The 26459-nt window shown below is 35.9% G+C and overlaps 1 protein-coding gene across 1 annotated transcript; it reads right to left on the reverse strand.

Annotated features, from left to right (window-relative positions):
* Positions 1 to 4: 4 nt before the first annotated feature.
* On the reverse strand, positions 5 to 26020 carry LOC113042953 (uncharacterized). Its single transcript, XM_026201979.1, has 11 exons — positions 25979 to 26020; positions 17857 to 17964; positions 17221 to 17243; positions 17042 to 17094; positions 16638 to 16811; positions 15665 to 15732; positions 11865 to 11957; positions 11688 to 11788; positions 8500 to 8567; positions 8289 to 8402; positions 5 to 649 (listed from the first exon to the last, which is right to left on the reverse strand). Coding segments are annotated over exons 3-11 (873 nt in total). The 5' UTR covers positions 17222 to 17243; positions 17857 to 17964; positions 25979 to 26020; the 3' UTR covers positions 5 to 448.
* Between the last annotated feature and the right edge of the window lie 439 nt (positions 26021 to 26459).

Raw genomic sequence — 26459 nt, forward strand, 5'->3', positions numbered from 1 at the left:
TCTACTAATCCATTGTGTGGTTGAGTCTGTTAATTTGGGATTGTACAGACTGGGCAATTGTAGATTGACATCTTTAAATGCGGTATCACAAGCTTTTTATATGCACTATATGCACACGAGGCAGTATATACAGTGTGACAAAGGCATGCTAAACAATAACAGAAACACCAAACACTGAGTAAATGAATATGCTTTATTTAATTATGAACATGTTGCATTCTCGTAACAGCAAAAATCCAATATCTTTGAGTATAGCTAATTAAAGATACAGAATTTAAGGTAAACAATGAACTGTTAGCGTGGTTCTTGAATTAAAAGTTTAACAAATGTGCTAAGGACAGCTGAGCTGAATAACATGACAAGATGTGCAAAAACCAAACAAACATTACTACTAAACTAAGGTGTTTCTGTAAGTTGAGTAAGCATGATATAGTGCTTCATGGTCAGTTTATCCATCATGGCTAGGTTTGGCCGGTTTGACCAATGCATTCACCTCAGAGATGAACTGGCTGAGCTTTTCCAAGTATTTTTCCCCGATTTCTACCAGGTTCTTATGCAGCACTGACACAAGCATTGGTTCGAGAGTTGGATCTTTGGAGAGGAGCATCTTCACCACTATCCCAAAGGTCTCGCAGTCCTGTTTGTACAACTGGAAGAGACGAACAGCTGTTGGGACTCATCTGAGGTCTGAAAGTGAGGTATTTAAAAAAGATGAACTCTCGAGTTACAGTTAAGCGCTTGTCTGAAGTGTTATTCATGTCTGGAAACGATTTGTTGGCCATTTCTATGATAGACCTGCACCGAATCAACAGTGTCTTCAAAGCTTATTGAAGTTTTTGAACAGTAAGTCTCTTCTGCTCACCAATCCTGCATTTATTTGATCTAAAATACAGCAAAAGCACTAATATTGGGAAATGTTTTTACCATTTAAAATGACTGATTTCTATTTTAATATGCCATTTATTCCTTTCAATTTTAGCATCATTACTCCAGTCACATGATCTTCAGAAATCGTTCTCATCTTCTGATTGTAACATTACAAAAAATGTAAATAAAATAAATGATACTGATCCCAAGCTTTTAAATGGTATAGTGTATAATGTTACAAAAGCTTTTATTTCAGAAAAATCTATACGTGAATAATGTGAATTATTCAGCTGATCCATTCTGTTTGGACAAACTGTTTCTTTAACCTAAGCTTTGCCTTTTAAGAGCTTGACAAAGCAGTTTCACTGTGTACTAAACGACACTTTGACCTCCAGCGAGTAAGTCACTTGGCTGTAAACTTAACAGCCGTGTGTTTGGAGGCCAGAGACTATGGGAAAATATCCAGAAACAGGTGTGTGATTCTGTTCGCATGGAGACCTAAAAGCAGGCAAAGTGTTGACGCTTGTTAGAACTGCTCAGTTATTTCACACCAGACTTTAAAGACCAACAAATTCTCCACCAGGTTTAAAGACGTGCAGAAATGGTGCTTAAGAGGTTTATGATGCCTTGCATATGTCCCAGGTGTGACGTCCAAGACTCCTTCGTTACATTCTCTCACATCAAACGTGTGTGAAGTAATGCTCACTTTGTCTTGTGTGTGTTATAGAAGTTATATGCCATATTTCAACTGGAATTAACCTGGTAAACCTACCCACAGCCATCTATTAAACACGGTTTACTTGAGTAAACTCCATCCACTGGGAACAACTTTAAACTAGTTTGCATTTTGGTTTCTTAAGTCAGAAGTCAGAGTCAGAAAAATAAACTTTTCACTTTTGAACTGTTCACAAGTTCATCTTGCCTTGTTAAAAAAATCAAAAACTCACTTAAACTCAATCCGACGCAATTTTCAGAAAACAAAACTCATGTTGTTTTTAAAGAAAATGTCTGGATTGATAGAAAACAAGTTAAAAATACTGGTTTAGTGCCAACACTTAAAGCATTTTACACACTTCACAGCTAAAAATATCAAATCAAAGAGCCCTAATTATGAGCTGAACTTGAATATGAAACGTCCTTAAAACAGTAAAAAGTAAGTATAAGTGCCTCATTGTAAGAGATCATGAGAAAAGCGTAAAATTACAAGGTCCGACGGGTTCATCCTCCAAAAGTCTCTCATTTTTTTTCGACCAACATCATAAAACATTTGGGCCACATCTCAGAAATGAGTTTATAATCATGCTGGCGAATTATTGCACACAATCACCCTGGAGCTCTTCTGAGGTCTGAGCTCAAGCCGAGTGAAGCAGGTTATATCTGAGATATATCCTCAGAGAAGCTCGTATTGGGGAGCATTAGAGGAAGAGCTGGACAGTGTTGGAAAGAGAGGGTTTCTGGGTGGTTGGTTTATGTTTGCAAGAGCCATAAAGAGTCTCTGGTTAATCTGAGCATGAGAGGAGAGTTTACTGAAGTGGGTTCAACAGGGGAACGAGGTCTGTTTCCTCTTATCCACAGCGTTTAGTCGGGCAGGTCCAGTTTAAAAACAGATTGGAGGGGTTCTGGGTTCAATCAAAAGGTGAGCCAAGAAGAACAAAACGGCCTGAGAAAGAGAAAACCAGACTGGAAACCAAAGAAAGATCCGGAGGGTTTGAAAGCATCCAGGTGGAATCCTCTTAAACTGCATTCATATTTAGAGGAGAAATATTTGAATGGTTAATATGGAGTTTACACTGAAAAAATTTATAATTATAAGTATTTCTGTCTTGTTTTACAGTACAAATATCTAAATTGAGATAGAATACAACATATTTTTGGCTATTGCTCAAAATATACCCCAAAAATTGTATCAGTTTTTTATAAAAACAATGCTTATCTTGTCATATCTTTCGCTTCTCAAGTAAGTGCATCTTAATTCAGGAAGGTTTAGATATTTATTTCTACTGAAAAAGAAAGGCAAAAATACTGAGTACGGAAATCATTTTTGCAATGTATGCACTGCAAAAAAAAAAAAATAATTCTCAGTATTTTTGTCTTGTTTTTCTATTATCATTATCTAAACAAGAAAACAAATATCTGCTAGTAAAATTATTTAATTTTATTATTCAATTAAGATCATTGAATTAATATTCTTTTTCTGACCCTACTGGCCGATATTTGTTCTTGTTTTAAGCAAAAATTTTCAAAACTTTCTTGAATCGAGATGCATTTACTTGAGAAGCAAAAAAAAACAAAATAAGCACTGTTTTATAGAAAATTAATAAAATAAAATGACCAAGTAACTTCAAGTGTGTAAAAAAATAAATAAATAGAAATTGTTTTCCTCATTCTTATCCCACTGGCTGATATTTGTTCTCGTTTTAAGAAATAACAAACAAAAGTTAGATACATTTTTCATAAAACAATGCGAAGTCATTTATTAAGTAAATGTGTCTTGATTTTATATACACTGGAAAACAAGATAGAAATACCGAGCTAGAACATTTTAACATGTAAATGTAGAAAATTAATCCATTATTGTTATTCTGATATTATTTGTTGATGTGTTGATCTTCAAAGCATGAATCCGTTCTGAACGTCTGTGAAAATAGATCCTCTGTTTGTTTTTCAGTCTTGCTCTTGAAGACATGAAGGTTTACAACAGAAAAATAGAAACGTAACTTTAAAATGCAAGTCTATTGAACTTGGATCTACAACTTACAATTAAGTTTTTGAAATAATTGTTTTGTAACATTGTTGTGCTGTATGAAGGTGGCACACAGATAAGATGAGTGGATATTTCTGAAATGTCATGAAGACCTTTCCTTTGGAATAATCAGAAATGTCTTTTGAGTATAAAGGACTCTAAAAAAAGTTAATGTATTTCTTTAAAACCCCTCCAGTCCTCCGGGGGAGCTTCTCGTTGTGTGTGTGTGTGTGTGTGTGTGTGTGTTGGTTCATCGCTGGAGTCCCACAGTCGTCCCAGAGGTGCTAATGAGCAGGTTTACACCCAGAAACGACTCCAGACTCAATTACAGGACACTTGCTCTCGGAGCCTGGGGCAACGTCTGAAGAGTTAGTACACTTATTACAAAAACATATTTAGCTTACAGTCCTCAGTTTATATACTTTGGTTTGTTTTGATATTATGTCATATATTATCATGTTAGGTCTATATTATAACCTAAAAAAAATCATTGGCCTTGTTTTTAAATGGAGTCTCTAAAGCCAATCAAGACTGTACTTATTTGATCAAAAATACAGTAAACACTTTAAAATTGTAAAATATATTTTTCATTTAAATCATCTGTTTTCTGTATGAATCATATCGATTATATATATATCAATTATATAGTTTGGGGAATATTAAAAAAAAAAAGTGTTTTAATTAAACATAAATCTATATCAGTTATACTTATCATTGCTGCTGTGTCACATGACCAGCAAGCCCCTCCCTTTCACTCGTGCCCCCTCAAAAATAATATGTGCACGATGCTCCTGACACTACAATACAAAATGATTTGTCAAATAAATGAAACCTGATAAAACATTAATTTGAGTTGAAATTTTTAGAGCTTCTAAATGTTGCAGTTAAAAGCCACAAACAAAGCCCACAGGCCACTTGAGCAGTTCTTAAAGGGACAGTTCACCTAAAAATGAAAATGTGCTGTTAATTTACTAACCCTGAGGCCATCTAAGATGACTTGTTTCTTCAGTAAATCAGTAAAGAAGATTTCTAGCCGAAACTGTGATTCTTGGTGACTCATGAAATTTAATGCCGATTTTTGTGCATTAAAAATGCATATCAAGGAACACAAAATGAATACCCATGTCTCCTGATGATATACTGAGGTCTTATGAAGAGAAACGATCAGTCTGTGCAAGAAACTGAACATTATTCATAATTAAAAAAACTTTTAAGCTAATCAAGACTTGTTATAGCACTTGCTTATCGTCGCTGTTTTGTTGGTTTTGATTGCTTCTGTTGTCCTCAAGATGCTTTGGATACAAGTGTCTGCTAAATAACTAAATGTAAATTATTCAAAACAATCAAACAAAGAGTCCGTAAACTGATTCATTCAGAGAGTCCATATCAGAGAACGGTTCAAAAAGATTTCAAAAGATGATTCGTTTGTGAACTAGACATCACTTGTGAAAATCTTAACGTTTACAAAGGGTTACATCTACAGTAAATATTGTCACACACACGCATACATACAGATTTGATTGCTTTCTTTCCCAAATTGCAACGTTTCAGGAGTTTAGGACACAGAATAGACACAAGCTTATTTGATAACGGTTTTATTTCCCATTAGGGTTTATGTATATGCTTTATGTTTTAACATATTACTATTTTCTTCTAAAGCACTGTTAGATGGCAGTGTTTCCTATCACCGCTATGCATGGATTTGATTTCATATCATATAATTTTTGGACTCTCAAAGTGTCGGTAGCCATTGACTCACCAAAGAACACATTTTCAGCTAAAAACTTCTTTACTGTTCTACTGAAATAGGATGAGTATTTTTGGGTGCACTATCCCTTTAAGACCTGAACAATGAACATCAGATGGCAGAAATGTATCTATATGAAATATCTAATAGCCAACTTCACAGCTAAATCTCTTTCTCTCCTCAAATGTGACACTAATCTCATTTTCTGTCATATACCCACATGACGTTACTCTCTGTCCGAGACTCTTCAAAGAAGTCCCAAAACGCTGAATCACCAGCAATAATAAACACTCAACTTCAATTACAACATTTCTCCCAACATTACAGGATCTTAAAAACCACAAACTGAAGCCACAATAACACAATGACATAAAACCGAAACACAAGCGAGGGCTGGAGGAAGTTCTCCACCCCGGAGACGATCTGTATTTATAGAGCTGATATTTAGGAGTGAGACGCTTGACCTCGCTGCTCTTTGTTCGCTGTGGCGGCGTTTAGGTGGTTTCGACCCCCGATCGAGGGAAAGAGAGACATGATGTGAGGGTACGATAAGAGAGGACCACACAAACAGGGCCGAGCTGTACAGTGGGAAGGCAATGGTCTGTAACACATTACAAATCAAACACACACCGGTCTGTTGCAATCACAGCGCTCCGGCAATTATTTGAGGACTGGGACACATTAGAGAATATTAGAGGCATTTTATCACTGAAGCTCTGAATGAGAGATGGATGAAGTCTGGGCAAATCATTCCCAGCCATATTCGATCCATGAACCGGAGCTGAAATGCGCGCTGGTTTTAGTCTTCATGTTAGTCACTGATTACATGCAATCTGGATTATGAAACCAGCTTCTAAACATGATAGGGATAGCTCACCCAAATATAAAGATTCTGTCATTAGTTACTCACCCTCCTGTCGTTCAAAACCCATAAGACCTTCGTTCATCTTCAGATCACAAATTAAGATATTTTTGATGAAATCCGTGAGCTCTCTGATCCTCCACAGACAGAAACGCAGTAAGCATATAATGTAAAATAATCCACGTCACATCGGTGGTTCAACTGTAATTTCACAAAGCTACGAAAACACTTCTTGTGTGCAAAGAAAACAATAATAACCTAATTTATTTACAGTTAAGAATCACCGTCTTCATTTTGGAGAGTACTCCAGAAGATAATCAGCGCTGTTTATGTTCAGGATAAAACACACGCACGCTGAATGTAAACCATGCTGATTATGTTCTGGGGTGCTCTCCAAAATGAAGGAAGACTGAAGCCCTGATGTCCCGTGGAGTACTCTACTGATGTCCTTGCTATGTCTCTGTGAGCTGATCCTGATCGTATCCTACATCTGTCACAATGCATGAGAAATATCTGAACTTACGAGGGTGAGTAATAAATGATAGAGTTATCATTTCTGGGTGAACTAACCCTTGCTTGTGAATTATTTAACATTTTGAAAAGCTCAGAATCAGATTACTTCTCATGGATTACATGATTACAGATTTTTCACACATTGGCAGTTGATCATTCATAGTTTATTGATTCTTCCTAATGCTCCTTGAACACTGAGTCCGAAATTTTTGTATTTTATTTTACATATTGTTTTATATATGTCATCGTTCCCTCTTAAAACTCATGCTACGCATCCAGAAAACATAAGGAATCAAAACCGATCTGATTTTTATTTTATTTTTTATGACTGATGAAAGTTTCTGAGGCAGTGTGTAAACGTGATGACATATATTTTTTACGTTTTTTTTTTTTTTTTTTTTTACATTTCAGACTTAATGAACAAGCACTTATATTTTTTTCTATGTATCTAAATTCATTTTTCGGTGACTTTCATTTTAAGGACCAATTCTCGCTATAAAGCAGTTGCTTATTAGCATGACTATTACTAGCATTTTGGCTGTTTATAGTACTCATAAAGCACACATTTAAAATTTAAAATTTATGTCTTATTCTGCATCACCACACTTTAGATCTGTTAAACTTACCCCACACCTAAACTTAATAACTACCTTACTTACTAATAATAAGCAGCAAATTAAGAGTTTATTGAGATAAAACTATTTCTAAACACAGTATTGAATGTATGTTCCCTAATCTAAAGTGTCACCAATTTTCTTATTTAAATTTATTTTCTTAATGGTGTGTCATAGCATTTACACTAATTGCTAATGATCCCACTGGATGCAACAAATGCCTCGTTTGTAATGGGTTTTACTGGTTTCTATGGTGAGGGGCGTAACATTTCCATCACACGCTTGAGGCATTCGGCCAATCATAACACACTGGATAGCTGGCCAATCAGAGCACACCTCGCTTTTCAGAACGATGAGCTTTGTAAAAATCAATGTGTTTCAGAAAGACAAGGCATAGAGGAGAAACAATAATGTTCAGTATGTGGAATATAATGGTTGTTTTTTTTACCTTAAACCACTTTTTCATTACACCAAATACACAAAATAATGTTCTTTTTAGCAGCATTATATGACCCCATTAAAATATTAATATTGACTTGAAATATAATTTTATGATGTTGACTGTCAAAATATTATACATTTTCTTTCACAGTTTTTTTTTTTCAGTGCAGCATATTTATGGTACGTTTAAAGCAGGATTAAAAAAAATGATAATAAAAAAGTAGTCATATGACATTACACAGAACCTACACTGTAAAAAATCTAAAGTTGAAAGAACTTTAAAGTTTAAGGGAACCAGCATCAGAAAATTGAGAAAAAAAAAACGTAAAATCTCCTTGAAGCTGGTTGCCTTTAAACTTTTAAGTTTCCTCACCTTTCGTCTTTGTACAGTGTAGGCTCCGTTGCTAATGCTAGCCTTCATCATGTAATCTTTTATGAGCTACACTTTACAGTAATCTGCCCAGCTCTGTGTGTGTAGTTTCCTCAAACCTCACGCCGTACCTCCTCGATCTCCAGAGCTTTGTTATCGATGGCCTGAGCACAGCGTTCTTCCAGAGTGGGTTCCTCCGGTTCTCCTCCCAAACCTGGAATCTCATCCAGATCGGAGAAAAATATCTGCAGAAGAGGAGATGGGTTCTGTTCCACCGTTAAAGGCAGTTAACTAATGATCATGTTGTGTTAAACTTAGTGTTGGGTCAGAAGTGATGTGTACCTTGCTGGTGGATGCAGGAGCATGGGCTGGTCCTCCAGAGAGATCACTGGGTGATGGCCTGTGTTCATCTGCAGAGATGGAGAAACTAGGGCTCGCAGAAGAACTTTAAACCTCTTTAAACTGAGCAGAATGGAAAAGCAATCCGTCCAAAACCTCATCACATCCATCCCTGTGTAATTCAATTGTGCTCTTGGAAACTGGCTGGTGAGGGAGAAGCGTGTTTATGTTCATGTTCCCGCAGGAGAAATGAACAAGAGAGACTTTGAGACGGTTCTGTCTACTAACAACAAACAGCGCGTTCATTCACATTCCAGCGGTTTCCAGATGCAACAGAAAGGCTCCGAGGTACAACGAACAGCCGATGTTTGTTTCTGTCTTGATTTACGGTTTAATTAGATTGAAAAGGGCAAAGAGAAACGTCTTGAGAGAGAAGAAAGAACTGAGATTTGCGTCTGACTGAACTGTTTGGCTGAGCAATGGCAGACAGGAAGCTGTATGAGTGTTGGAGAAACCTGTCTTATTTAAGTCATTTATTTATTTGTCTGCATGGGAAAGGTTTCAACATGCAAAAGTAAAACTAGGAAACAAGATAATTTGGCATGATCAAAACTTTATTAAATGTGAGTATTATTTTATTTGGAAAGGTGATCATGATAACTTAGGGTGATCAAAACTTTAATTTATGTATCATTTTATTTTCAAGGGTATATTCTTAACAATTCACACGCCTGTTTTATTGTTAAATAGGCTAAATTTTAGAGTTTTAAATTAAATTTAAATTAGATTTTGTTTGTTTTGTTTCCCTTTGTAATAAATAAAAGATTATTAATACAATTTTTAAGATAAAGATAATTGATGTGCCACTACTTTGAAGTTTGAAGAATTTTTTTTATTTAAATTAAATATAATTTTAAACAATTATAAAAAAATATATATTTTAAACAAAATAATAATTAACTTGTTTTAGTTAAACAGTGTAGTTTCATAAGCTATTTTATTTTTGATTAACAATTAGAATTTAATTTATGTATTTTCATATACTTTTTTGATACTTTTGTATTATGTCTAAATAGTTTTAATTAATTTTAATTTCAGTTTTAGTTATTTTAATACTACGGTTCTACTAAACATGTCAACATTTAGCTGAAATAAAATGCTCTAGTTAAGAACCGTAACCCTGAGCTGAAGAGGCACTTCAATCAATCACCTTTATTTATATAGTGCTTTAAACAAAATACATTGCGCCAAAGCACTGAACAACATTCATTTAGAAAACAGTGTCTCAATAATGCAAAATGATAGTTAAAGGCAGTTCATCATTGAATTCAGTTATGTCATCTCTGTTCAGTTGAAATAGTGTCTGTTTTAATTTGCAATCAAGTCAACGATATCGCTGTAGATGAAGTGACCCCAACTAAGCAAGCCAGAGGCGACAGCGGCAAGGAACCGAAACTCCATCGGTGACAGAATGGAGAAAAAAACCTTGGGAGAAACCAGGCTCAGTTGGGGGCCAGTTCTCCTCTGACCAGACGAAACCAGTAGTTCAATTCCAGGCTGCAGCAAAGTCAGATTGTGCAGAAGAATCATCTGTTTCCTGTGGTCTTGTCCTGGTGCTCCTCTGAGACAAGGTCTTTACAGGGGATCTGTATCTGGGGCTCTAGTTGTCCTGGTCTCCGCTGTCTTTCAGGGCAGTAGAGGTCCTTTCTAGGTGCTGATCCACCATCTGGTCTGGATACGTACTGGATCCGGGTGACTGCAGTGACCCTCTGATCTGGACACAGACTGGATCTGGTGGCCACGGTGACCTCGGAACAAGAGAGAAACAGACAAATATTAGCGTAGATGCCATTCTTCTACTGATGTAGAAAGTACGGTGTTATGTGAAGTGTTCCGGTTCCAGTTTACCTAATTAATGCAGCCTAAAAATCCTTTAACGGATTTGGATATTAAAAGCATATTAGTATGTTATGTGTATGCCAGGTTAAAGAGATGGGTCTTTAATCTAGATTTAAACTGCAAGAGTGTGTCTGCCTCCCGAACAATGTTAGGTAGGTTATTCCAGAGTTTAGGCGCCAAATAGGAAAAGGATCTGCCGCCCGCAGTTGATTTTGATATTCTAGGTATTATCAAATTGCCTGAGTTTTGAGAACGTAGCGGACGTAGAGGAGTATACTGTAAAAGGAGCTCATTCAAATACTGAGGTGCTAAACCATTCAGGGCTTTATAAGTAATAAGCAATATTTTAAAATCTATACGATGTTTGATAGGGAGCCAGTGCAGTGTGGACAGGACCGGGCTAATATGGTCATACTTCCTGGTTCTAGTAAGAACTCTTGCTGCTGCATTTTGGACTAGCTGTAGTTTGTTTACCAAGCGTGCAGAACAACCACCCAATAAAGCATTACAGTAGTCTAACCTTGAAGTCATAAATGCATGGATTAACATTTCTGCATTTGACATTGAGAGCATAGGCCGTAATTTAGATATATTTTTGAGATGGAAAAATGCAGTTTTACAAATGCTAGAAACGTGGCTTTCTAAGGAAAGATTGCGATCAAGTAGCACACCTAGGTTCCTAACTGATGACGAAGAATTGACAGAGCAACCATCAAGTCTTAGACAGTGTTCTAGGTTATTACAAGTAGAGTTTTTAGGCCCTATGATTAACACCTCTGTTTTTTCTGAATTTAGCAGTAAGAAATTACTCGTCATCCAATTTTTTATATCGACTATGCATTCCATTAGTTTTTCAAATTGGTGTGTTTCACCGGGCTGCGAGGAAATATAGAGCTGCGTATCATCAGCATAACAGTGAAAGCTAACACCATGTTTCCTGATGATATCTCCCAAGGGTAACATATAAAGCGTGAAGAGTAGCGGCCCTAGAACTGAGCCTTGAGGTACTCCATACTGCACTTGTGATCGATATGATACATCTTCATTCACTGCTACGAACTGATGGCGGTCATATAAGTACGATTTAAACCATGCTAATGCACTTCCACTGATGCCAACAAAGTGTTCAAGTCTATGCAAAAGAATGTTGTGGTCAATTGTGTCAAACGCAGCACTAAGATCCAATAAAACTAATAGAGAGATACACCCACGATCAGATGATAAGAGCAGATCATTTGTAACTCTAAACACTGGCACACTTCTCTGATGTGTGCCAGTGAGATAACACTGACCTGCTCCAGGGCGAGCGGCTGAGAGTGACCCTCTGATGCTGATGATCTGGGTGTTTCTGAAGGACATCACAGTCCTGCGCTTGACCCCTTCACCATCAACTCTGACCACAGACACAGCTTCATTAGTGACTCAGACCCCTCATCTCTCATATCTGTGAATACTGACGAGCGGCTCACTGTCTGTGCAGATTCATGATGAGCGCATCCTCTCCTCTGCTGGATGACCTCTGACCTCTGACCCCAGGCTGGGAGGAAACAGCGCCACCAACCCTGAACAACCAGAAATGACTGGGTGAGTATCTCCTCACATGAATAACCCTGCTCCAGACGTGTGTGGTCATGTGATAATATCGACCAATCAGTGAACAGGAGGCTTCTGGGAATAAATCGGTCGGGTGCGCGTGCAGGACACATCCCTCAGTTTCTCCTCTGTTTGTTTTAGGCCTTTAGGTTTTGGGTGGAGTCTGTCGGGCTCCGGGTCGCTGACCTCTGACCTCTGTGTGGTTTGGGGGAGACGTGCCGGACGTGTCAGGTTCTCGTCTGCATTTGGTCTTGTTCAGAGAACGTTCCAGATCAGTGCTTCTCAGATGCATCAGTGCATGTGCGTGTCACTTCGATTGTGTGTGTGTGCATGTGTCAGTGTGTGTGTGGATGAATCAGGAGACTTGAAACAGGATCTGAATGCAGTGGTCTGCAGGAGGTCTCTCTCACACACAGCAGGACGGACAACTGCTCGGGTCCGAGACCGAAACAGCAGACGCAGAAACACTCCCGCAGCACACAAACAGCGTGTGTGGATCTCATCAAACCTCACAACTCACACAATCAACACAACTACCTCAAATGCACTGTGACTTCTGATTTCATTCAACTCTAATTCATGGATTGTTAAATTTGTCCAAACTAATAAAATAATAATACAGTTAAAACAAAATAAATAATTAAATATAACGATAATGTGATGTGCACTAGCTAGGTTTGTAGACATTTACACATGCACATTTCTCCTGTATTTCACCAAAATAAAAGCTGGAGGATTTGATTGACAAATTTAAGACATTGCATTGTCATTTTGAGCGTGCAATTAAATTGCTATTACAATTATGAAACTTTTTTTACTGATTTACTGTAATAAATTTTTTATTTTATTATTGATTTGAATTCAATAGTTACAGTAATATATTTATACCTTCATTCTTTTATTGGCGTTAAATCAATAATATAATAATAACAAATAAATCAAATAAGAATAATGCAATATGTCCTAGGTTTGTAAGATTTACTAATTTATCACAATTTTCTACATTTCTGTAGATCAAAGTTTACAGCATTTCTCCAATATTACACCAAAATAAAATTATATATATATTAATATATATATTATTTAATAATTTGTAAAAAAATTCAGTTGATAATTTTTTTTCTTTTTTACATGAACTGTCTTTCGTGTTTAATGCTTTACTTAATTTAATTAATAACACAGGCAAAACTGGCTATTATAGCAGTAAGAACTAATAAGAAATGTGTCATGAAAATAAAAAATGGCAGACTTTTCTTCATACAAACTGTAAGTTCTTATTTAATTCTTTTTTCCTTCTGATTTCAGGGTGAGCTGTGCGTGTTTTCGTGAGCTTCACTCATCATCATGTTTCTCTCTTTTCTTCCGTGCATCGATCACACGTCTGTCTGACGGCCGCAGTGTTTGTCTGCAGAGGGTGAGGTCACCAAACCATCACAAAACGCTGCTTTTATCGACCAGATACACACAAACATCACTGCAGGAAAGACCTGTAATTACCACAATGAGCCAACAGAGGATTAAACATCATTAAGATGAGCGCAGGGGTTTGAAAGGAGCCTTCGCAGGTTCACAGGACACCAGCAGCCGAATCCTAACAGGACGCCATTTTGGCTCATTATCTGCTATTCATCGTCCATCAAAACCAAAGATAGAGCGTGTCATTTTAGGATGTATGCGAATCATTTAACAATATCCTACTGACACATGAATCATTCTGAATGATTCACTCGAATCGACTCCCAAAAGCGCCGGTAAACGACTCAGTTATTGGGTTATGAGTAGTTATTCGGCTCTTAGTGTGAATCCATCACAAACCCCTGAAGATCTGATACACACACACTTACACACTTATTTAATGTTTACCACAGTAAACTGACACATCATACACAGACATAATTATTTTGAACTCTCAAGTATCTGACTACAGATCTTGATGATGATGACATTAAACTTTTTTCTATTATAATTTTTTTTTCCTTTTTTCATTGAAGTCTGCCTTAAACTCCACCCCTTCAAACTCATAGAACTGAGCCCCGCCTTAAACTCCACCCCTTTAAAAATCACGCTCAACCGCTTCTACATGAGTGCCACGCCCAAATCAACAACTGATGCATATAATTAAGTCTCGCCTTGAACTCCACCCTTTCAAGTTTGAAGAACTAAACCTGCCTTAATTAAGCAGTTATTTAGTCATTTTTCTTTCAAAATTCACTTAATTAACTTTGCCAGTGTCGGTGTCTTCATCCAAAGGTAATGTGAACATAAACAGCGTTAGATATCTAGGCTATCCGTGTAATAACAACCTAAAGAAATCATGACAGTGTAATTATAACACATTTCTAGAGCAACTGTTACCTGTATTGTGTTTTACAGCTGACACATCCATTCACGCAGGTTCATTTTATAAACCGATAATCCGAGGATGTAAACAGCACAGAGATAAACTTCACGTGTCCTCGTCTCGCAATTACGGTAATTACAACATAACATGAACGCATCACAAGATACGCTTTAGACTCCGCCCCCTCAAGCTCATACCCTCCAGTTTTGATTGCCAAACCCACTTATCAGCATCCAATCAACAACGACGCAAAGAGCCAAGTCACACCATAAGCTCCGCCCCTTCAAGTTTACACTCATTTGCCTCCACTTTCGAGAGCTTAACTTATGATCAAAAACTGACACATAGTATCAAGTCTCCACCCCTTCAAGTTGATATAACTAAGCCCCGCCCTAAACTCCACCCCCTTGAGCTCACTCTCAGTCACTCTGATGGACTTCACATCAGATTTGAGTGTTTTTTCCACTGTCTCGTGTGAGTTGAAGCGGTTAAACAGCAGTGACTGACTGTTCCTCATCAGAGCAGCTCAGAAGATCAGTAGAGCTCTGCTGACAGCTGCTGGAGATCATCTCTCACCTTCAGAGGAATTACAGTCACATTATATACTGACTGTTCTTCAGATGACATGATTTGTGTGATACTGCTGTGGTAATATTCTTATGTGTACAAAATCATGACATTATGACATTAAAATACTTTCAGTTTAATTAAAATTAATAGAAGAGTTACTTACCACCCTGGGTGATTTATCATTTTCTTGATTATTATTAACTAAAACATTTTTTGTTAATAGAAATTACATTAACATATTTTACATAACTATAATTAAAATACAAAAAGAACTTCAAATTATTTTAATTTGTTTGTTAAATGTGAAGTGCTAAAATTTAAATAAAAAAACTAATACATTTGTATAAACTTACGTTTAAAAATAAATGAATTAAAATGTCAAAGTTACTAAAAAAAATAAACTATATACAAATACAAACTAGTTGAAAATATTGATCTAAAATATAAAAGCACATCAGTGATACTCAAATAAAACTGATATTCAGTACTGTATATTCAGCTCTGCTTTGAGAAATAATGAGATTGTATTAATATTTTAATGGATTTTGACACTTTCTGTCAGTTTAATGTGGATTATTTTCTGTACAGCTGCTCACAGACGGATGCTGCTGTGCAAATAATTTCACTTCAGTATTTATGAGTATGACTATGTTAACATACCATACTGCCAAAACTGCTGTATTATTGTGGTAATTAGCTCAGATCAACTCTCTTTAACGGACAATCTGATTGGTTGTTGTATCTGTCAGTCAGACGCTCTCTCACCTGAGGTGCACCTGTGCTCCTGCTGGACGATGCTCTCGCAGTGTGTTACAGGAACACAGCGCCTCCTGCTGGAACACACACACACACACACACACACACACAGTCACAGTGCATCCCTCAAACACTCAAACCAGAGGACACAGATCTGACTGGATCCATGCATAGCATCTGACTAATGTGCTCAATCTGTCTCTATACACGTCTGCTAGATAATGAGAGGCAGGGTTATTATCATTAACTAAAGCTAAAATGATGATAAAATATAGTAAAAACAGCTTTGTTAATTGAAATAAATATTATGTATAAATGTTCTTTGAAAAATTAACAGAAACAAGTTTAAGTAGAAGCACTAAAATTACTAAAATTCTATGCTAAAACTGAAATAATTTTTTTTTAAATAATTAAAATAATATATAAAATCTAAAAATAAAAAATATAAAGCATATAATATAAAATTTGTGCTGGTCAATGATTAATTGCGATAAATCACATCCAAAATAAAAAATAATTTATATATATATATATATATATAGACACGCATGTATATATTTAAGAAAAAAGTATTATGTTTATATGTTAAATATTTACAATAATTTAAATTCTATGGAAATTATTATGTATGTAAATATCGTATAAATATACACTGTATGTGTGTGTCCTTACTTAGACATAATAAATCCACACAGTACACACATATATATATTATGAACAAAAACTTGTATTATTTTGGATGTGATTAATCATTGCCCAGCACTAATACAAATATAAAAACAAATATATAAAAAAAAAAAAAGTATTCAAATTTAAAACTGGAAATACAAAAAGAAAAGACCATTCAAAATATGAATAAAACTATAATAGTATATAAAAACTAGAATAACACTGATTAATGTTATTTCGGAGCTGGAGCGTTAAGATAATAGATTCTGAAGGTTCATGCTCTTTTTAATAAACGTGTGTTCCTAACTTGCACCTGTGGTTGACCTCTGACCCGCTGCTTCAGCAGGTGCTCTCTGTGTTCCTGCAGCTTCCTGCGGTGATGGATCAGTCCATGATCTCCTCCGTAATAGATGCGTCTGTAGTCTCTCTCCTGCGGCCAGCTCACGGACAGACGCTTGGGCACCACCCGCACCGTCCGGTACCACACCTCACACACACACACACACACACACACACACACACACACACACAGAAACATCAGCACGGTTTGTGTGGAGCATCATGTCTGATCATCAGGCTTTAGTGACTCGTACAGTCATACAGTACACTGCTCTGTTCTCTTAAACTATAACACAGAGCAGATACTGACACAGACTGATCTAAATACGAGTCTGTGCTCTATATCTCCAGTAGATGTATGTGTAGTTCTGATCTTACTGCTGTTCCTCGTGTGCGTCTGTTATAGAGCGGTCCGAAGCGGAGATCCTCCACTGAAACACATTCACAATCACACACTCATACAATCACACACTCATATTACACTGAAACACACTTTCACAATCACACACTCATCTAACACTCATATCTCCATCCACATTCATTCATTCAGTACTCACTGATCTGTAAACTGCAGCTTGATCTAGAAGAGCGAAGAAGAGTTTGAATTCTATTTTAATTCTATCTTTAACATCACCATAGTTCATCACAGCAAGAGCAAATTCATCAATTATACTCTACAGTTATATATTAATATGTGATCTTCGGACAGTTTCAATATGTTGTATTCCACTGAGATTCATTTCTGTTTAGCTAAAGGTGAGGGATAATAAATACACCAATTAATAGAGAGACAGCACAGTTTTACTGCATGTTTACTGATGAATTTAAGGGCATGTTAAAAAGTGAAAGTGAATAAAATATAAGTGCTATAAAATATATAGCTTTAGTTGTATAAAATACAATAAAAGCTGGGTTTAGGTCAAATGTGCCGCTTTTGACAATCATTTCAATGTACACGGCAACATTTACATGAACTCAGCCTAAATTTATGTTAATTCACCGTCTATGATTAATAATTAGATGATTAATGACACGTGCAGACAACGCTTATATATTATTTACTCTATATATTTAGTTTACTTTATGCATAAACCTCGTCAGTGTTAAATGTCAGCTGTATAATCATAAGTGTAACTGTTTTAATATTGATAAATTAATTAATCGTGATTAATCTAAAGAAGCACGTGTCGAACCTGATGATGATGATGATGATGATGATGACGCTCTTCTTCAGAGAGACGCGATCAATGAGAATCAGCCAATCACTGCCCTCTGCAGGATCCGGGAGATCTAGCACTAATCTGACCGGAAGGGACATAAAATAAAGTATAAAAACTGTATTTTGGTCTGGATGATTTATCAAGTGTTGCGCTGAGAAAATGTCACTTAAAACTTTACATCAATAATTGTTTATATATTTCATAATTATTCAAATGGTAGTTAAATTGTTAATCAAAGTAGCCTTAGTTTAAAAAATTTGTGGAGAAAATTAAATGAGGACAAACTATCGCTCATTGTCAGGTGACATCACACTCGTGGAACACGAAATGCATTATGGGTTCAGCCGCCATTTGTAAGGTATCAATGCTTTTTTTTTTTATTTTTTTTTTTTATTATTATTATTATTATTAAAGTGTTTATTACAAACCCTCGTGGAGACAACAGAATAAGAAAACCGGGCAAGGCATCAACAAAATGCAGATTCGACAATGAAAAATAATAAATAAAAATAAATAAATAAATAAAAATAAATAAAATAAGGCATTATTCACATAATAAAATATGTGTTACAGGATCAAAAACATTTCAGCAGCATAACAAATAGCTTCTACAGTTTGTTTAGAATTTTTTACAAGGTTCAAGGAGGATAATAACATACGAAATTCATTTTTAAAACAGTTTACATTTGGTAATTGTTTTTTCCATTTACTCATGTGTATGTGGTATTTACCCATAATGATGATAAGGTTAATCAAAAGTGAAAGATCCCTCGTCAGTTTAGAATTATAAATAAGAATATCTTCTATTGTAAATTGTTCAAGTTCACTAATTTTATTTTTTAACCATCTTTGGACATCCTGCCAAAACTTCCTACTAACTGAGCAAAGGAAGAATAAATGCTCAGTTCGTTCTGGGTTTTCATGACAAAAATCGCAAGGGTCAACTTCAAAACCAAATCTACCCCTCATTGTCTCCGCAGATGGATAGTAGTTATTAAGAATATTAAATTGCATTTCTTTTACTTTGGATGCAACTGGCCATTTTATAAATTTCCAATGTTTTTCTGCAATCGTTGGATTATCTAATAATTTAAGTTTTGTCTTCCTATCATAATCATGATATATATATCCTTTGAAAGCTTTATTTAAATATTTGTTGTCACATTTTTTTGTCAGTAATGTTTAATTCTCCTATCATTAAGTTTGGAAGTTTGATTTGGACATTAAAAAAACTAATTGAGTTTTTTATCAGCTGTATCAAAATCACCGGGATAGATTTACAGATTTTCTTATATTCTTTAAGAGAACATTGAATATTATTAAATTTGTTTTTAAACTCTTTTAACTGTAAGATTTCACCGTTTATATCTAGAATGTCATGAACGAAGAAGATAATGCCTTGGTCAAAGCTGGTTGAACAAAGACTTTTTATTTGATACAATTACTCTATTATTCCACAAGGTGGCACAGTGAGGGGTAAAGTTATGGGTAAATGCCATCTTCCAATGATGCAAAACTTGTTTATGAAACTCAGATCTTTTAAAAGGTATTTTAGAAATTTCAAAGTCACATTTCAAAAGAAAGTTTAACCCACCAAACCTCTTGAAAATGCTTTTTGGAATGTGAAACCATACTGAATCTGGCTTCAAACTCTTTCAACTACTTTATTTTAAATGTTCCTATTGCCTCAAAATCCACTGTTTTTTAACATAGTAAGTCTTATTTCTCCAGATAAATTTATATATAATGGAGTTAATTTTCCTCACGTTCTTTGGAGCAATGTAAAGAGATTTGACATGGATAAATCAGTTTGGATATACCCTCAGCCTTGGACAATAAGTTACGTCCAAAAATAGAAAGATCTCTACTAAGCCAGTGGTTTAAGGATACTTGTATTTGATCAATTTTTTCTTTCATATTAATTTCCTCTCTTTGTTTTTCATCTTTAACCATCTTAACTCCAAGATATTTAACTTCTTTCTATTGACATTAACCTTGTATCTAAACAGTCATATAACGCAAGTAGTTCACACTTTTTCATATTTAAACGAAGACCTGAAGCTTTGGAAAAAAATTAAATTATTTGCAATGCATTGCTAACCATAGATTTATCCCTAAGGAAGAAGACAGTGTCGTCTGCAAACTGACTGAGTCGAAATTCGTAATCAAAAAAATGTATACCATGAAAATTTGGATGATTTAATATCAGATATGCTAGTAACTGAGTACATAAAATGAACAACTTGGGACTAATTGGACATCCTTGTCTTATTCCGCAAGTTATATTTATTCTGGGTGTTAGTACTGGTTTTAAGGAGACATAACTGTAGATATCATTATAAAACATTTTGATCACTGAACAAAAATGTTTTCCGAATCCAAAATTTTCTAACGTATAAAATAAAAAATCGTGTTCGATAGAATCGAAAGCTTTGAAATAGTCTATAAATAAAATCAGGCTTTCCGATTCCAAAATAGACCGATAGTCCAGCATGTCCAATATTAATCTCACATTATTATGTATACTTCTACCTTTTATAAACGCAGACTCAGTTTCATCTACTATTTTATCAATTACTATTTTCAATCTCTCTGCATATATTAAAGCTAATAATTTATAATCGAAGGTATCAATGCTAGCATGTTCAATTGGGAGGATTGTGTTGGTCTTAAATGTGGTAAAATGGTACGTTCTTGTTGTGTGATATGCTGCATATCTAGTCTCATGACAGAAGGGGTCACGAAGCTAATGCAAGCATCATGTGCTTCAGTCTATGTAGTAAACAAACCCGCACGTCTCTGCCATTCATTCACACAGAGACGCGCAGAACACGGATTCATATTTCAAACAACTTTTGCGGCTTAATATTTACAGATACTGGTCCATATGGAGATTTGATCTGATTAATTTATGCTAACTTTGACAAATTCCATGACTGTCCATATTAAAATATACGTTTTATTATCATGACTGGATTTTGAGATTCCGTCCTCGTTTTCTGCTTGGCGGAAATCATAGCGCTGAACCGGGTTTGAACGGGACCTCGGTAATACCGGTACTTAAAGAAACCTGGTAGCGTCACTTTCAAATTTTTTTAGTACCGACTTGGTACCGAAGTACCGGGTCTTTTGACAACACTGTACCATAAACAATATAATTTACAATGTCTAAGTATGAGGATGAAGGTAGCAATGCAGGGTCAGCACTCCAACTTAATGCAGTCAGCTCATATGGATCTATGTTATGAATGGATGACAATTTCTCCATATAACGGTCCCTGGCATTATTGAGTTTATCTCGGTACGGCCTTTTCACAATGTTCTTTTGCTTCTCCAGGTTTGCGAGTTATATTTACTTATTATCTAGATAGTTATCTAAGTAGTTATATTAGTTATTTATTATATTATTTACTTCTATTCTTGTCTTCGCGGTTGTTTCAGTGAATGGCGATACCTCAAAAATGGCGCAGAGGGTGACGTCACACACAACAAAACCACGTGTCTGACAAAGAGCGATTGGTATGAAAGGAGCTTTAAAAACTTGATGATTCCATTGATTAAAATAAGTGTCTCACGGCTAGTTAAAATAGTAGCCTATGCCAATTACCCGGATGGTGTATTATTTCAGGTAGTTTTTTTTAGTTTGGATATTGGATTCGGTTTAGAACTACATACACAAATTAAAAGTGCTTAAAAACTACAAACATGGTGCATTTGCGAGAACAAGGGTGTTTAGAAATCGGCTACTAATCGCTGGACTTCTCTCAGTCTGTAATATACTTGATTTAATTGTTAACAATGTCGATGAAAACGTTACTTTACAGTGGAAAGATTTTCTTTTAGGCATTATTGAAAACTCTAAAGATGAAAAGATCCACCATTTTTTAAATTAAAGTTTAGATTTTTAATGGGTAAATATAATAAATGATAAACTCTAAAATATGCTGGGTTAAAAACAACCCAACTTGGGTTAAATGTGCTTCTCAATAAATTAGAATGTCTGGAAAACTTCATTTATTTCAGTAATTAAACTCAAATTGTGAAACTCATGTATTAAATAAACTCAAAACACCTGCAAAGGTTTCCTGAGCCTTCAGAATTGTCTCTCAGCAGTGTTGTGCTAGCTACTAAGAAATAGTAACTAGTTACAGTTACTAGTTACTTAATTCAAAAAGTAACTCAATTACTTTGTTGATTACTTGCACCAAAAAGAGATGCATTTCTGTTAAAAGTAACGTTTTAGTTACTTTTTTAAAGAACTTTCTTTAATGTTCCCATTAATGTGCTTTTATGCATTATTATGTTCTATACAAACACAAAGTAAAACAGAAAGTAATTTTTAAACACTATTTTGATTAAGAAAGACCAGCACAAACTGAATGTTGTATATCACAAGGATTTCTGAAATAAATAACAAAACACCTGAATAATATATTCAGAATCAAAAACTAAAGTGGCTTCTGCATCAAAAAAGCTGTTGTGTTGAGCTCTTAAAAATGTTCCTTTCACGGCTTAAGTATGAAAACTATCAACAATGGACAACATAACACAAAACATTTTGAAATAAATAAATGAAAGCAATCTGAATTATTCATAATCAATTTCGAGAAACATATATATACATATGTATGTATTATATAAATGCTGTTAAAAAATGAAATCTATGTTATCATGCTAAGGATCTGACTGAAAGCCGGCGACTCCACAGTAGAGACAGGCTGCATGTTTTCAACAATGTTTCACCTGTATGAGAAAAACATACAGAGAATCACTTAAGACACTTTGCTGTAGACCCATTCCACATAATAATATTCATTAAAACTGTATGTTAACACGTAGGAGCTTGCTGCATGAATCTGTGAACAGGCTACAGTTTACAAATCATGTGAACAGATTGCGAAAGTGTGCGCGCAGATTATGAATTTGTGGGTAAAGATTCAAAAACCGAGGGTACAGATTGGAAATTCATGGGCTAGGATAGGACATTCGAACCAGAAAGACACAGCTTATATTTTACTAAAAGGTTTTTGTCTTTATGTTCAACTAAAGTGAAATAATGAGCATATTTCCACTTTGAGAAACTCGTGTTGCTCTCGCCGTGACTCGCCATGACTGCCGCACATACTTGAATAAACGGAAACACGTCCACAGTGCGTCCTCGTGTTTACAGTGGTTGGCATCCACCAATCCTACAATGCGTCGCTGCTGCAAACATGTTAGGCTGCACTTCAGTCAAAATTAATTAATAAAAAAAAATTAACGGACAATGCACCATATGGTAACGATAATGGAGTTAATTTATTTAAAAAGTAATGCGTTACAGTATTAGTTACTGGACAACACTCTTAAGCCCCTTTCACACTGCACGTCGGAACCGCAATATTCCCGTAACATTGCCTGGTCGCCTTCTGTGTGAAAGCAACCACGTCCCGGAATTGATTACCGAATCGAACCCGGGTCGGGGACATAGTAACATTGCGGTAATCGATCCGGAACGAGCGCTGTGTGAACAAAAGCCAGATCTAATTCCGTATCGAAGTGATGACGCGCGTTATCGCGCGACTCTTTTACCGGCTGTTTTGAAGGAAGATCAACATTCGCGACGAAAACATATGTGCAAACTGTAATGAAGCAGAGATCAGTTAGTTCCTCACTTTCCGCGCTGACGCAGAGATCGTTTGCTTCCTTCAATTAAAGTATAACGTGCCAAGCTTTGTCGACTCGTACATTACACGTCACTCGCTGATGTCACGTGTCGTTACGGGATCTTCAAGGGTTGTGTGTGAAAGCACGCACATATACCGGGTCATCACTGGCAGTGTGAAAGTGCCAAATCTAGCGACCAGGGAACAATTACAGGAACACTTTACCCCTGTATTTGCCGGAATGGCAGTGTGAAAGGGGCTTTAGAAAAAAGGGTTCAATGGGGTTCTATATAGAACCATAGGGTTCTTTACTCAACTCCAAAGAACCTTTTATGCTAAAAACGCTCTATAATGACAAGAAAGAACCCTTTTGGCACAAAGGTTCTTTAGGCTATTATTCATTCATATATTTCAATATTCTGCATCATTTTGTATTTGTAATTAAATTATTGTTTGTTGTAACTTAATATCACGATTTAATCATGCTGATTTTTGGAGAAAAACTGAAATGGCACTCTTCGTGTGATATTGATTAACTACATAAAATTATATACATTTTCTAACCCCCATATCTTGAATTTTGTGATAATTCACATGCATTCATGAATGCTTTTGATACTGTTAAAAGGCAAATCATTAAAACAAAAAATACAAGTTCACATATCACACCCAAAAACGCGTGGAAAACGTAATTAGAACTAGCTACTAAATTAATTAAAAATGCCTATCCATATACAGCTATGATTCGCGAACTCCCGAACTGACTCAAATGATTCGCGATCCCGCTTTGAACTCCCGAACTGACTCAAATGATTCGCGAACCCGCTTTGAACTCCCGAACTGGATCAAATGATTCGCGATCCTGCTTTGAACTCCCGAACTGACTCAAATGATTCGCGATCCCGCTACGAACTCCCGAACTGATTCAAATGATTCGCGATCCCGCTTTGAACTCCCGAACTGACTCAAATGATTCGCGATCCCGCTTTGAACTCTCGAACTGTGGATTCAAATGATTCGCGATCCTGCTTTGAACTCCCGAACTGACTCAAATGATTAGCGATCCAGCTTTGAACTCCCGAACTGACTCAAATGATTAGCGATCCCGCTTTGAACTCCCGAACTGTGGATTCAAATGATTCGCGATCCCGCTTTGAACTCCCGAGCTGTGGATTCAAATGATTCACGATCCCGCTTTGAACTCCCGAACTGTGGATTCAAATGATTTGCGATCCCGCTTTGAACTCCCGAACTGTGGATTCAAATGATTCGAGAACCCGAACCGAACTCTCGAACTGATTCGTGCACAAACTGACAGTCACCACTTATGAGCTACTACTAAATATTGTAGAAACGTAATTCTCTGTAAAGTTGCTTTGTAACGATTTGTAAAAGGTGCTATACAAATAAACATGAATTGAATTAAGCAAAATCACATAATAAATACAAGACAAACTTAATTTATTTGGGTGAATACAGCATTGTTGGCAATATTACATAGGTTACATTAAAATCATTTAACAAGAATTTCAGAAGAAAAAAAATTACATCTCAAAGTAGCATTTTAATTTAAGTGAATTCAATTATTCTCTGTATAATCGCTTTTTACTGAGATTACGCCATCTCTGCCGGTGCGTGGCTGAAATCTGAGCCGGGCTGCTGTTCCTCGGGGGAACTATGAACTCTAGACCGTGGCTTCACATTTCACTCGTTCCTGAGAGATGACGTGACTGACTCCAAAACCTGCCGATGTGTTCAACAGAAGAAAGATCTTTGTGCAGGTTTAGAACAACCTGGGGAGACAATGACAGAAGTTTCATTTTGGGGGAACCACACACAGTAGACTGGGTACAATTGGTAAACTCTTTGCTTTTTCTTTTACCACACCAAAACCAGGGATAGAAAATAAGTGATTTTTCATATGACAGTTCCTTTATTTGTCAATATATTAATAAATATTAACATCCACAAGTGGTCATATCTCCCACAATTAACTAATAAACACAATAAGCTTTTAGTGTGATGGGTACAGTTGAGACACCCATCCGTAATGCTGTAAAGCTGCTGAACCAAGTCATTGCAAATGTAAAATACATAAAAAATTAGAATTCAACAGTTTTTATTTAAATTCAGTATTTTATTTGATGATATGTATTTTTAAAACATTGTACATTAATGACAAACAGCAATAAAATATTTAATTTCAGTTCATCATTTTATAGTAACAGTTGAAAAGTTGAGTAGCAGTAAAAAACAATTGCTAACAGCAATAATAAAACAAAAACCTAATAAACATAATAACACAGTGCAACTAAACCGTATGTTCCGCGATGGGACTATACATCATGTCTCAACATTTCTCTAGATTTGACGATGACCTTGCATGACACAAAGACATGCAATATGTTAGTTTTAGAGCACAGATTAAAGTTTATGAAAATGTAAGTTACCTTTAACAGCCATGTAAGGACGACAAGCTATTCAACGTGGAATGGATGTGGTGAAGTGAAAAACTTGCCTTGGAAAAAAAACTTTCGCTGATATCTTTGGACTGGAGATTTGGTGTCCCTTATACATCTGACCCAGGATCTGAATAAAATAATTCCCAAACACTGAAAACGAGTATCATGTGTACAAATACACACACACACACACACACACACACACACACACAGACACACACACAAACACAAACCCGCAGCTGGCAGATTTCTCTCCTATACAGTCAGAAGTTAAATTACATGAGATGTGGATATTATCTGAGATAAGTTGATTAGCAGGGTTAATTGACAGTGACAGGGTGCATGTAATTGCAACAGTTGTAAATTATACGACAATGATAGTTTTTTTCCAAAGCTCATCTTTTCTCCTCAGAACTGGGCGGTGACTTCGGGGTAGAGCATGTTCAAGCTTGTGACACAAAAGTGAAAC

This window comes from Carassius auratus, chromosome 25, assembly GCF_003368295.1.
Source record: "Carassius auratus strain Wakin chromosome 25, ASM336829v1, whole genome shotgun sequence".
Taxonomy (NCBI): Eukaryota; Metazoa; Chordata; class Actinopteri; order Cypriniformes; family Cyprinidae; genus Carassius; species Carassius auratus.